General features: G+C 33.1%; 1 protein-coding gene across 1 annotated transcript; it reads right to left on the bottom strand.

Annotated features, from left to right (window-relative positions):
* Positions 1 to 5,757: 5,757 nt before the first annotated feature.
* On the bottom strand, positions 5,758 to 10,701 carry LOC141707302 (U-box domain-containing protein 13-like). Its single transcript, XM_074510387.1, has 4 exons — positions 10,179 to 10,701; positions 8,712 to 8,828; positions 7,993 to 8,448; positions 5,758 to 7,456 (listed from the first exon to the last, which is right to left on the bottom strand). Exons 1-4 carry the CDS (start codon positions 10,449 to 10,451, stop codon positions 6,326 to 6,328), a joined length of 1,977 nt encoding a protein of 658 aa, XP_074366488.1. The 5' UTR covers positions 10,452 to 10,701; the 3' UTR covers positions 5,758 to 6,325.
* Between the last annotated feature and the right edge of the window lie 1,929 nt (positions 10,702 to 12,630).

The following is a 12,630-nucleotide window of genomic DNA, read 5'->3' as shown; positions in this document are numbered from 1 at the left end:
ATGAAAGAATTCATATAATAATTTATGTGAATTATTTAATCATTATTATTTAAATAACATAAAAAATAACAAATGAAGTCATATTATTAAGTGGATTCACAAGTTTTATTCATATATTATAATTCTAAATATTTTAGGTAATTTTAAACATATTTAGTTACCTTATCTTTTTAGATCTCCATTATAAATATAATTCGATATTTTGTATGATAAATAGTATGATTTTAGTTTTTACAAAATGAAATAATTTTTTATCAAATTAAAAATTATGTGGGGTTCAATATTTCATTCACAAAATTTTGAACAGAATTATAATGTTAATTATATGAAACAATTATAATTTACATTTTTTATAAGGACAATGTCTAAAATCGTTAAGTGTCAATATATTTTCCAAATTAAATGGAACGTTAGCATTTTTATAATGATAAAAATCTATTTTTCTTCTTCTAATTTTGAATGAAATAAACTAAAATTTAAAACTCAACTATTTTATAATTTGCCATTTATAAAAATATCACATACACATATAAATATATTTTAAAAATCGATTATTATGTATATTTTTTGTGACGAAATAGATTATCGAGAAAAAGTTGGTTGAGAATTACGCCCATACTTTTACACGATCATGCAATAACTTACACCAAGTCTTGAGTATGTCAATACCCAAATCAATCTACCACTTTAATCTATATTTTTTAAAAATAAGCATTTTATCTCGAGAAGGCTTTGACACCATTTGTGAAAAACGGGAATTTTTTGTATATATTTTTAAAAATTGAGTGATTTTCTGATGGATAGTTCAAAATAAGTTTAAATATATTAGCCCAAATAAAAATTAAAAAATGTATACTTGTCAGTATATAGTACTTATACTCTCATAATTGTTGAATTCTTTTACTTTTTACGGTTAATTTGATAAAATAATTAAAATATAAATTTTATACTCTACAAATTAAATTACATTTACATTGTAACAATATGATTTTGATAATTATTTTCTATTGTATATATCTTTTCTCATATAAATTTACAATGATCACTTTGAATTTACTAAATAATTATAAATATTTAGTACATGTTGTATTATATAGAGAAAGATTTGTTTGCCTTTTGCATAGCTCTTCAAAATGATTTTCACATTAATGCGTAGAGGTGTTAATTCCATTTCACTGTAAATGCATAATTTATCATCTTTCAGAATATTAACTTCAATTATATAATTGAAATACTCAAGATTTTACATTAGACGACAGTCATGCATGTCACTCAAGCTTGCATTACAATAATTCAAAAATATATACTAACGGTGATCGGACCCGCATTTTTGAAGAAAAAAAAATCAAGGAAAAAAATCAAGGATTAGTTGTTAGTGAGGCAGCCACATGCACAGATCGATGCACTTGATTGTATCCAGGTCATAATGACAAGTTGCTTGGATAAGCAATAATATTTAAGCTATCGCTAGACGCTAGCCAAAAATGCAGTGGAGGCTCATACTTAATTTACCTTTGAAATTAAGGTCACGCTTTTAAGTATGGATTTGTCTAGTGTATGTTCATATTAAGTACTAAATTCTATGAATTTGGAGTATTTTTATTGGTAGAATTGATGTAAATGTAGGGGTTCATCAATATTTATGATTGAAAAATTAATTAAATTTTGACAAATTTCTTCTTATTGTGTGCCCAGCAGAAAATTTGTTCAAGTATAGTGTCGTCTGCATGTCTGGTAATTAGTACAGAAAACCTTAGGTATTACTTTATGTTACAATGGCGATCACGAGTTCGGAGAAAAAGGCGTAAGAAGACTGTATAGCACAATTCAACCAACGCGAAGAGGATCTAGTTTAATCTTGTGATTTTTTGTTTTAAGTTGTAATCTTGGATGCTAGTTTTTTTATTTGTTGAACATATACTCTCGTTTAACATACTTGTTTATTATTTATTCAGTATAAAGACTACGTTTATTATACCATGCTTTCATTGGAACCCACGTTGATGATGAGTCCGATTATAGGCTAATCGTTATCGTGGGGTTCTAGCGGATTTACTTATGGATTTCTTTAGTTAAATTGTTTCGATGCCTTAGTGTGTGGTGATTGTATGATATCCTAGTATTGGTTGTGCTTATTCGTCTTATGAGCATCGCGAACTTATAAGATAGCTTGTTAATCTCTAATGAAGCGAAAGTGAATTTAGGAGTCTAGAACTTGCCATGCTAGCATAGGTTCATGTATTTGTTATGCATGATTCGTAGGTAATTTTAACCATCTTACTTGCCCTATGTAATCATGATAGATAATTTGTGCGTTAAACCGTTATGTTGTTAAATTCTATAGACATATAGGGTCTCAATATAATTGGTGTATATTAAGCTTCTATCTATTTTGTGGATGTCCCGTAGTAGGGTATTCGTACAACGAAAGTTGACGTTTACTAGTTTCGTGTTATCTGATTAGTGTCATCACCATAGCATGTTAAGGTTAAGAACAAAAAGGCTATTGAATGAAGTAGTAATGAAGTTAGAATTCCATGTTTGTGTCATATAGTAAAACAATCCTTTTTAATCTCTTAGTTAATCGTAGTATAAAAAATCTCAATTTGTTAATCGTCTTAGCATTGAATAATAACCATACCATTGTTGCATAAGTGCATTGATTGAAATTAACCTAACCAGTCTCTGTGGGAACTAACTAGAAATAATTCTATATTATTTGCGATCGTGTATATTTGCGTGAATATTAGCGCGTATTTTCGTCCTAACAGCCCTTAACCGTTAACCAAAGTTTAATCTTTTGCTGCCAACGAGAAAAAAAAGCTCCACCACTGAATTTATCAGGCATACCCGATAAATCAATTGGTTGGGGAAAACGATACGTGGTCCAATCAATGGTAGCAGTACCACCAGAACCAGAACCAGTCTCAACAGTTTTCAGAACATTAGCAGTTTCGTTAACCAACTTGCTAATAACAATATAACACAGTTAATCTCTTCAATATTGTTGCGTAAAATTAACTAACACCACGAGCAACAAGTAGGCAGTTATATATATCACAAATTAACAAGAACGGGCAAATTAAACCAAATAAAGAAACAAAACACAAAGATAAATAACAAGATAAATCACTAACTGAATTGACAAAGAGTGGGTAGAATACTTAGCTATAACATAAGCTTTATCAAATCTGAAAGAATTATGAACAGCTGAGGTGTCTGGCCTTCGAGAAGTCTAGACTATTCTTAAAGAGATTATTTCCCCACTTACGTTGTGTTGGGTTGCAGCAATATCACTTCCAGGATACAACAGCGTAGAGCAATTCGACTTCCATGATATAACAGCGTAGAGAAATTCGTCCACAGTTACGTAAAGCTCAACAGCGACCTAACATCAGTTCGCCCAGAAAATCTATGATAATTTGTATGTTATGGAGGAGAGAAAGATAGCAGCTAGGCTTTCACAAGTATGTGATTGCCGTATATCTTTTCCCAAACGTTTAGTTCTGTATATAATACAAAACCAAAACGTAAGTGAAGATATTACATTAATTAAAATAAATATTCTGACTTAAACAACATTTAATTGAATATTATCAAAATCAGAAACGTAAACAACCCATTTGTATTTACACTCATCAAATCCTGATCCAGGCGCGTCAGGATTTATCAGCCTCAGCAAATCTGATCCAGTCAGGCGTCAGGATCTGTCAGCTTAATCAAATCCTGATCAATATTTATTCAAGCAAATCAGAGTTAGAAATTCATGATCAGCAAATACTGATTTTCATGTTATTCAGATTAAAATAATATAATAAGTCTGTAAATATATTAATTAAACAAGCAGTAAAATTCCTCGCCCAGGTCGCCTCGCGTACACGAGACGCCGATACATTCGCCCAAATCGTCCTTCGACCCGATTACACCATGCACACCCACATGCCTTGGTAATTGGTATACTACTTTTGCACATGGTACTATATAAAGTACTATACCCCTCTTTACTTAAATAATGTGGGACTAAACTACTAACTTCACCTTAAATTTCCTTAAGGATTACACTAAGAAAATGACTTAGATCCAAACATGAAAGTTTAAATTCTAATTAGAAGGAACAACCTCCAACGATTATTTTTAGAAAATTACATCAAGAACATGTCTAAAACACACCTCAAACTTTCCATTTTATAACAAATATTCCATTCACAAAGTTTTGAAAAGAAATATAATGTTAATTATATGAAACAATTACAATTTACTCTTTTTTATAAGGATAATGTCTAAAATCGTTAAATATCAATATATTTTCCAAATTAAGTGGAACGTTAGCATTTTTTATAATAATAAAAATATATTTTTCTTCTTCTAATTTTGAATGAAATAAATTAGAATTTAAAACTCAACTATTTCATAATTTTCCATTTTTAAAAATATAACATATACATATAAATATATTTTAAAATTTGATTATTATGTATATTTTTTTGACGAACTAGAATATTGAGAAAAAGTTGATTGAGTATTACGCTCATACTTTTACACGATCGTGCGATAACTTGGAAAGTCTTGAGTATATTTTAATAACCAGACTGTTGACAACACCTCAAATCAATCTACCACCTTTAATCTACATTATTTATTAACTTGAAGTTACTTGAAGTTATAAAGGATTGTGGTGTACTAACTCATGTGAATGTTAAAAGTACCAAATTTTATTGAGATAATGTCATCATTAACGGAAAATTTTTGTGTATTTTTTTAAAAATTGAGTGACATTTTGATGCATAGTTCAAAATAAGTTTAAATATATTAGCCCGAATAAAAATTAAAAAAGATATACTTGTTGGTAAATAGTACTTCTACTCTCATAATTTTTTACTTCTTTTAATTTTTACTGTTAATTTGACAAAATGACTAAAATATAAAATTTTATTCTCTAAAAATTAAATTATATTTACTTTCTAACAATATAATTTTAACAATTATTTTCTATTGTAGATATTTTTCTCATATAAATTTATGATTATCAGTTTGAATTTATTAAATAATTATACATATATATTGAGTTCATGTTGGTATATTATATAGAGAAAGATTTGTTTGCCTTTTGCCTAACTCTTCTAAATGATGTTTACATTGATGCGTAGAGGTGTTAATTTATCATCTTTCGGAATATTAATTTCAATTATATAATTGAAATAATCAAGATTTTACATTAGACGACAGTCGTGCATGTCACTCAAGCTTGCATTACCATAATCCAAAAATATATATTAACGGTGATCGGACTAGCATTTTTTAAGGGGGGGAATCAAGGAGTAGTTGTTAGTTAGGCAGCCACATGCACTTGATTATTGTATCCAGGTCATAATGACAAGTTGCTTGGATAAGCAATGATATTTAAGCTATCGCTAGCTAATACTGCAGGGGAGGCTCATACTTAATTTATCTTTGAAATTAAGCTCACGCTTTTAAGTATAGTGTCGTCTGCCTGTCTGGTAATTAGTACAGAAAACCTTAGGTATTACTCTATGTCACAATGGCGATCATGAGTTCGGAGAACAAGGGTATGCTCCTCCCAAATTCCTAAGATACATATCCTGTACATATATTATGCTTTCCATTTTTTTTAAAAAAAATATCGAAGTATAAACAATAAACATCTGTATACATAAGATAGATTCATGAATCATGAAAAAAAATTAACATACTCCCTAGTCCCTGCACGTCAATGCCAGTTGGCACACTATATAAATCTGATACATAAGTTAGATTGTCATTGAATGGATAAAGAACCAATGTTCTTGTTGCAAGTTACAAGTATTTATATTCATCATATGTTTAATAAATATTAATAAGCGTGTGAAATTTCGAACCAATATCATTGGTCATGTGGGGAAGGGAAGAAGCCTTGACGTTAGGCAATCAAAGAATCCTCTTGAGCGCCCGTATACAATATGCAGGAACTACATTTTATAACCGAAAGCATCTCCTTTATGAAAAAACGAGGATGAATGCAGTTGTTTACTTGTATGTTACACGAAACTGATATACACTCCGAGTCAGATTATGCTTTACCACTCTATTTTTGGTTTCTGTATCTTTCTCACTTTGACAGCAATGTTGTTTGTGTTTTCAACTTCGGTGTACAACCCCCAACAACAAAAATCAATAACTTGAATAAAAGCAGATGATGATCTTCCACCACCCTCTCCAGAAATGGCCATGTACCCCTTTAAAACAAACAAAGAAGCATGACCAACCAGATGAAGAAATTGTTATCAATTACCTACAAAATACTCAGAGGTAATTGCAACTGCTGGCTCTACGATTGGGCTTGTGCTGGAGCCTGTGTTGGGACCTCAACATGTGTTTCCACCTGCGTTTCTTGATCAGAGAATCTATTAATATTAAGACGTTCAAGCAACTGCACCGCCTTCCGCTTGCCCCTATCAGTGCCTCTTTGTGATAAATCAACCAGCAAGTCCATCAGCCCAAGTTCTTGGGCCTTTACCAGATGTTTTTGGTCACCAGAACAGAGATGCACTAAAACAGCAGCTGCATTTTCTTTGTTCCTAGGAGAACCATTCCCAATAACCTCTACCAAGACTGGCACTGCATCCGCAGCTCCAATGGCTACCTTCCCTTCGGAGTGACTGGACAGTATAGCTAAAATGGCTAGTGCTTCGTCTACCATCCGACCTTGGGGATCTGTGAGCATTGCCACCAATGTAGGTACTACTCTAGCCCTCACTGCTTTCCCCTTGTTACCTTGGTATATGCACAAATTGAAAAGTGCTGTAGCAGCATCCTTCTTTCCCCTTTGAGTACCGTCAGTTAGTAGTGTCACAAGTGGTGGGATAGCTCCTGAAGCACCAATTGTAACCTTATATACATCCACCACTGAAAGGCTAAACAGAGTAGCTGCTGCATTTTCCCTTGCTTCCATACTTCCCTTCTTAAGCACATTGACTATACCAGGTACTGCACCACAAGATACAATACTTCCTTTATTTTCCTCGCATATAGAAAGGTTAAGAAGCGCAGTAACAGCATGCTCTTGGGTGCGAGAATCAGGTATTGATAAGAGACCAACAAGTAACGGGATGGCACCAGCTTCAGCAATCGCCACACGATTATCTGTGTTTCGTTTGGCAAGAAGGCGGATTTCACTAGCAGCAGAACGTTGATCTTCAGGATTTCCAGTTTTAAGCATAAGGAGCAATTTTTCAATCTTGGAACGATCAGCAGCTGAGCATGCTGATGTTGTCTTAGTTAGGCGAGCACTACCAGGTCGTTTTGGTGTTTCAATCCCATTTGCCTCACACCACTGAGCTATGAGGCTGCGCAAGACATAGTTGGGTGTGAGAGAGGAGTTACTAAGAGTCTGTTGAGTTTTGGGACATGTGCCATGCCCTGCCTCGAGCCACTTCTCTATGCATGAACGTTCATAAGTCTGCATTAAAGGTTATTACTCCTCGTTAAATATGTATCACACAAGAATAATTTGGCACTGGCTTACAGCATGATACTCCATGCATAAAATAATAGTTTCACAGGGTGCATCTTTATCCAAAACAAAAGCACCAGCAGGTAAACGAGAAGCTCCTGACAGGACATTAGATCGCAAAAATTCATTTTTTTCAAAAGAAATTGCACGGTTTCTAGTTATCAAGGACAGGAATTACTTGATTAAACTCTACCAGAAGAGAATGCATCAAAGCAGACAGCTGAATGCTCAATTTTTTGACGCTAATGAAATCTTGTCCTAGGAACCTATTAAATAAAAAGCCTTTATGTAGATTACTGAATCGTTGTAGCAGGTGCTACACTCTTGAATTGTGATTTTAGAGAAGGCAAAATCTACAAATTTACCGACTGTAAGCGCTGCAGTAGTAACTAGTCATTATTGACCACACCAGTTAATACTTAATACAATACCATATTACCATGCACCACCCTACACAGAAAAAAAAGATGCGAGTGAAATACCTGCCCAGTTGAGACAATAACAGGATCTTTCATCAACTCCAGGGATATTGGACAACGAAAATCTTCTGGTATAACTAGGCCTTTTTCGGTACCATTGGATGTGGCTTGTCCACTACTACTTGAAAAATTAGAACTTTCTGTTGGAGAAGAATCTATTTTGGGATTCTCTGTCTGTACAAATTCTTTAATTTTTTTCAGCAGCATAGACATCTTCTCTATGCTCTCACCTGGATCTCCATCACTGGTGGTAACCATCTCATGCAAAGCTAATGATTCTTGAGTGAGGTCAGCTATTCCAGATAGCTGTAATTTATCCACTAATCTCTTTAAAATAGTTGGATCTACAACAGCATCATTACTCTCATTGTAAAGGTATGATAGGTCATCATATAACTCAACATCGGGTGCATCAATTCTTCCTTTGGCCCTTCTAAACTGAGCAATGACAAGCTCCACCTGAATATAAGGAGATCCATGTGAACGCAGGTATAATTTTAAAGGAAAAGTAAGAGCCAAGTAATTATTCCTACTGGGAACACTGTACTATAATGGCACCGACTAATAGACATATACTCTAGTTGCGACATCAATCAACTAAATTGTCAAGTAAAGATTACACTCTTTTGACTTATTACCCAGAAAGAAATGGTAGCAAGCACTATTTGTCTTGTTTACGAACGATTAAAAAGACAATACCCTTCACATAAATACACCCTCACCTGTTCCTGAATTTCATCTGATATGTCAAGTTTTTCAAATGAGATGCCACTTAAAGCATATTCCAATTGAGATGTCACTTCCTGTAATTTGCTCATAATTTGTTCCCTTTCCAGAACCTGCAATCGAAATCAAAACCATTGTCTTATCTTTTCCCTTTGTATCTATAATATGTAGAGAAATTAAATGGCTACAATAGGGATATATAAAGCTTGACTAGAAGGGTTGAATAAAATGCGCTAAAGTACAATCGAGATTTGTTAACCACTGCAAGCATGCTTGAGTTAAGTCTGAAACTAGGGAAAGTTTGCAACTTGTAAGTGTACTAGTTTGCCTTACCTTAATAGAAGTTAATTGCTAGGTTATTATATGTTTGAACATGTTATTATCGATATTCCGATATTTACTTTTAACTAATTTATCAGCACTAGCCTTGTGGAATTTCAACGCAGATTCACGATAAATCTCAGTCTTCGCAGAAAGAAGATTCAGATATTAAAAAGAGTTAATTCCAGAACTACTTGCGTGCTTCAACAAGCGAACATTACATTGGTAGAAATATCTGTATATCAAATTTTCCGTGATGTCTACAAAATGTAATACTTCGCAAAGCATGACAATTTACTAAAGAAAAAAGTTGCGCTTGTTCTTTAGCTAGTCAAACTGGTCATTTTTCGATTCAAGAGTGAATATTTGCAAAGTCAGTCGACAAGTATGTGGTTTGTAGTTAGACCAACAACTGGTTTTAATGTAAGTTCAAACAAGGTCACATGCCACGATTTTCTAATCAGTGAAGCAAGGTTGAAAAACAAGATGAATGGGTGTAGACAAGGATCACAGAATTAGAGTTATTAATACCTGTACAGGTGTGTTCAATAATGCTACCCTTTCCTCTAAAATTAAATTTACATAGGAATTGCAACAATTCATCTTGCAAATTTTTAACTTCTTGTTTTAGTGAACATGGCCAGTACATGAAAAAAATAAACCACAAAAGATTGATGATAAACATCGGTAAAAACAGTTTATTACACATACGCAACTCTTATATATGCCAATCTAGTTATGAAGAAAAGTGATTCTAACTAAATCTAAATAATTTGGCAAATCTCGTAATCTCGAAGTAATTTGATATCAACAACTTTTCAATCACAATTACTTATCAAGATACACTCTAAATGATAATCGCCGGCCGTAAATTTCATATTAGTGCAAACAACATAAAGTCATAAACCATTGGATTATATGAAATGGACAGTGACAATCAGTTCTTAATATAAATTTTAATCAAGATACATAAACCATTGGATCATATATAATGGACATCAACAAAAAGTTCTCAAGTACAATTTTAATTTAAGAAATAACATACTAAAAGCTGCATCTAAACATGAAAATCACAGCATAAATTTATATAATATAATAAAAAGGGATAGTAAATATGAATATAAGTATGATATAAAAAGTACCATATAAATCTTGCTGCCATGGCTACCAAAAAGGAGCAATTCAAGAGCTAATTCCATAGCAGATCTGAGAGAGACAAGGGCTTGAAATGAATCATGAGGAACAATCTCTTTACTATCACGAATCTCCTCAAACATTGGAGTTAATAATTTTAATCTCCTTGCTAAATTACAGTATTGTTTTCTAACTGTGCTTCTGAACTCCGTTATGGCTGATATTTCATTAACCATCTCTATTAGTTTCTTCATTAACGCCCCTCCTTTCTCTTTTTCCATTGCATACACTCTCTCTCCCTTTTTATTTTTCTAAGGATCTGTGTGTGTGTGTGTTTAGGTTAGATATGGCGGGGTGATTTGAGAAATGAGAGAGAGGTGATGATTTAAGAAAGATGGGCCGCCGGCCGGGCGTCGGAGGGAGGGGTCGTAGTCGTCTCCATGTGGGTGCGCGAGAGAGAGAGAGAGAGAGAGATGTTTGTGTTTGAATAATAAGCAGAGAGAGATAACGGTGTGTGGGTGTGTGTAGAGTTGTGTAATAAAGGGATTGGGTTTAGGCTGTAATGGAGGAGCTGAGTGCGTTGGCTCGGCTACAATCAACTAACCATCGTTTCCTCGGCGCTATGAGATAGACAGACTTGTCCACTATGGCCCACTAGAGCTCTAAACGACTCAAAGATGTTCATGAGTAATGTGGGGCCAGACTCGTTAACGGCTCGGTTTGTTTTTGTTAAGAACTCAAACTTGAGTTCGAACTTAAAAATATGTGTAATAAATTAAATAAATTCAAGCCGAGTTTTAACATGTGTGACTCAAGTTCGACTCGAATAATATAAATATATCCTGATAGTTAATAATATTCCTGTTATGTCCAGATTTCTTTAGATGCAAGAATGCTCGTCGGTCGTTCAAGAACAATTTTTGGTTTGGACCTGAAAGGAAAGCGAATGTGAGGGATTGTCCCCCAATTCACCTTCGGTGTGAGAATCAGTAATCCGTCATTGAGAATACAAGAAAGTAGAGAGAGTTTCAGAATGTATATAATTATATGTCTTTGGTTTCTTACTTTCGTTGTCTATTTATACTCGTTAAATCTGTGCAATTAATACTCGTCTGTTAAACTGAATATACGGATAAATGTTGGAGGCTGAAACGGTGGAGGCGTTTTTATTCTGTGTCTCCCAACGGTAAAGTTGAAAGTCTGTGGGCTTTGGCCCTTCGTCCTTCTAGACCTTCATCTGATTGGGCCTTGATGGGCCTATAACTAACAATTAATAATATTTTAAATTTAAAATTACTCTTAAATATTAAATACATAAATCGTTTAAATAAGAGGGAACTTTCGATTGAATATTATAGTAGACAATCTATGATATAGTGGGTCATTTGTAACTTAGTTAGACTTTATTCACAAAATAAATATATATTTATAACTCTCACGAATATTCAATCATCACTTATATATTTTATTTAACAAAATAAATCAATAATAGCATAACTAATTTTTATCAACTTTTACCAATTTGGGCTCGGTTCCTGTCTTTAGCTCAGGCCCTTCCCTTGTTACAAATAAGAGTGAGAGCATAAGCGGAAGCCAAGTAGCCAAATGTAAGATGAATTATTAGGCAGCTGAGAGCCGACAAGAGAGAAAGCCGCCCACAGGCTGCCACAACTGAGCAATGTGCTCGTATTTGTCAGGGACCCACTGCAATAAGATAAAGAAACCGCGGCACATGGTCGACGTGGTATATATGCATTTGGATAATTAAAATATCTCTGAGACATTATTTTAAATCGGGACGGAGTATTCGGATCTATTTTCTATCAGATTTTAATATACCCGATCATAACTCGAGATTTTTACTTAACTTAGGTTAAATTCGGATTATTTAGAAAATATTCGGTCTTAGAAATTTTTTTTTGAAAAAATGACTAATATTCTTAAGAAAAAAACTCGTAAGTAGATACTAATTTCTAACAAAGAAATACATTTTTAAAGTATTTTTAGCGTTAAAATGATTATAAAACACTGGAAAAAATAATAATATTAATTAATTAAATTGCATATCTTTTATAAGTTATAACAAGTTAAATTCATACTAAATTAAAATTTATCGAGCGTTTAAAATTTTTGAGTTTTATATCGAGTACTCTTTCAAGATACTCAAAAACATAATTCATTATCTTATATATCATTTATTTAAAAAATACTTTAAGTTAAATAAATTTTAAAATTAAAATTAAAATTTATTTTTTCCGGATTTTTAACCGGGTACTATTTTCCGACTCATTACTCCATACATTTGCTGAGTCGAACCAAGTACCGACTTTTAGAACACCCTTCTCATATATCACCGGTCAAGGAAGAAAGGAAGGCTTATTCAATAGGTACTACACACGTTATGTAATGGAGGCACTAGTAAGCATGGTTGATCATCAAACTGCACAAACTGCAAGCACC

This window comes from Apium graveolens, chromosome 2 (assembly GCF_009905375.1).
Source record: "Apium graveolens cultivar Ventura chromosome 2, ASM990537v1, whole genome shotgun sequence".
Classification (NCBI taxonomy): domain Eukaryota; kingdom Viridiplantae; phylum Streptophyta; class Magnoliopsida; order Apiales; family Apiaceae; genus Apium; species Apium graveolens.
This window is presented reverse-complemented; position numbering and strand designations above follow the sequence as displayed.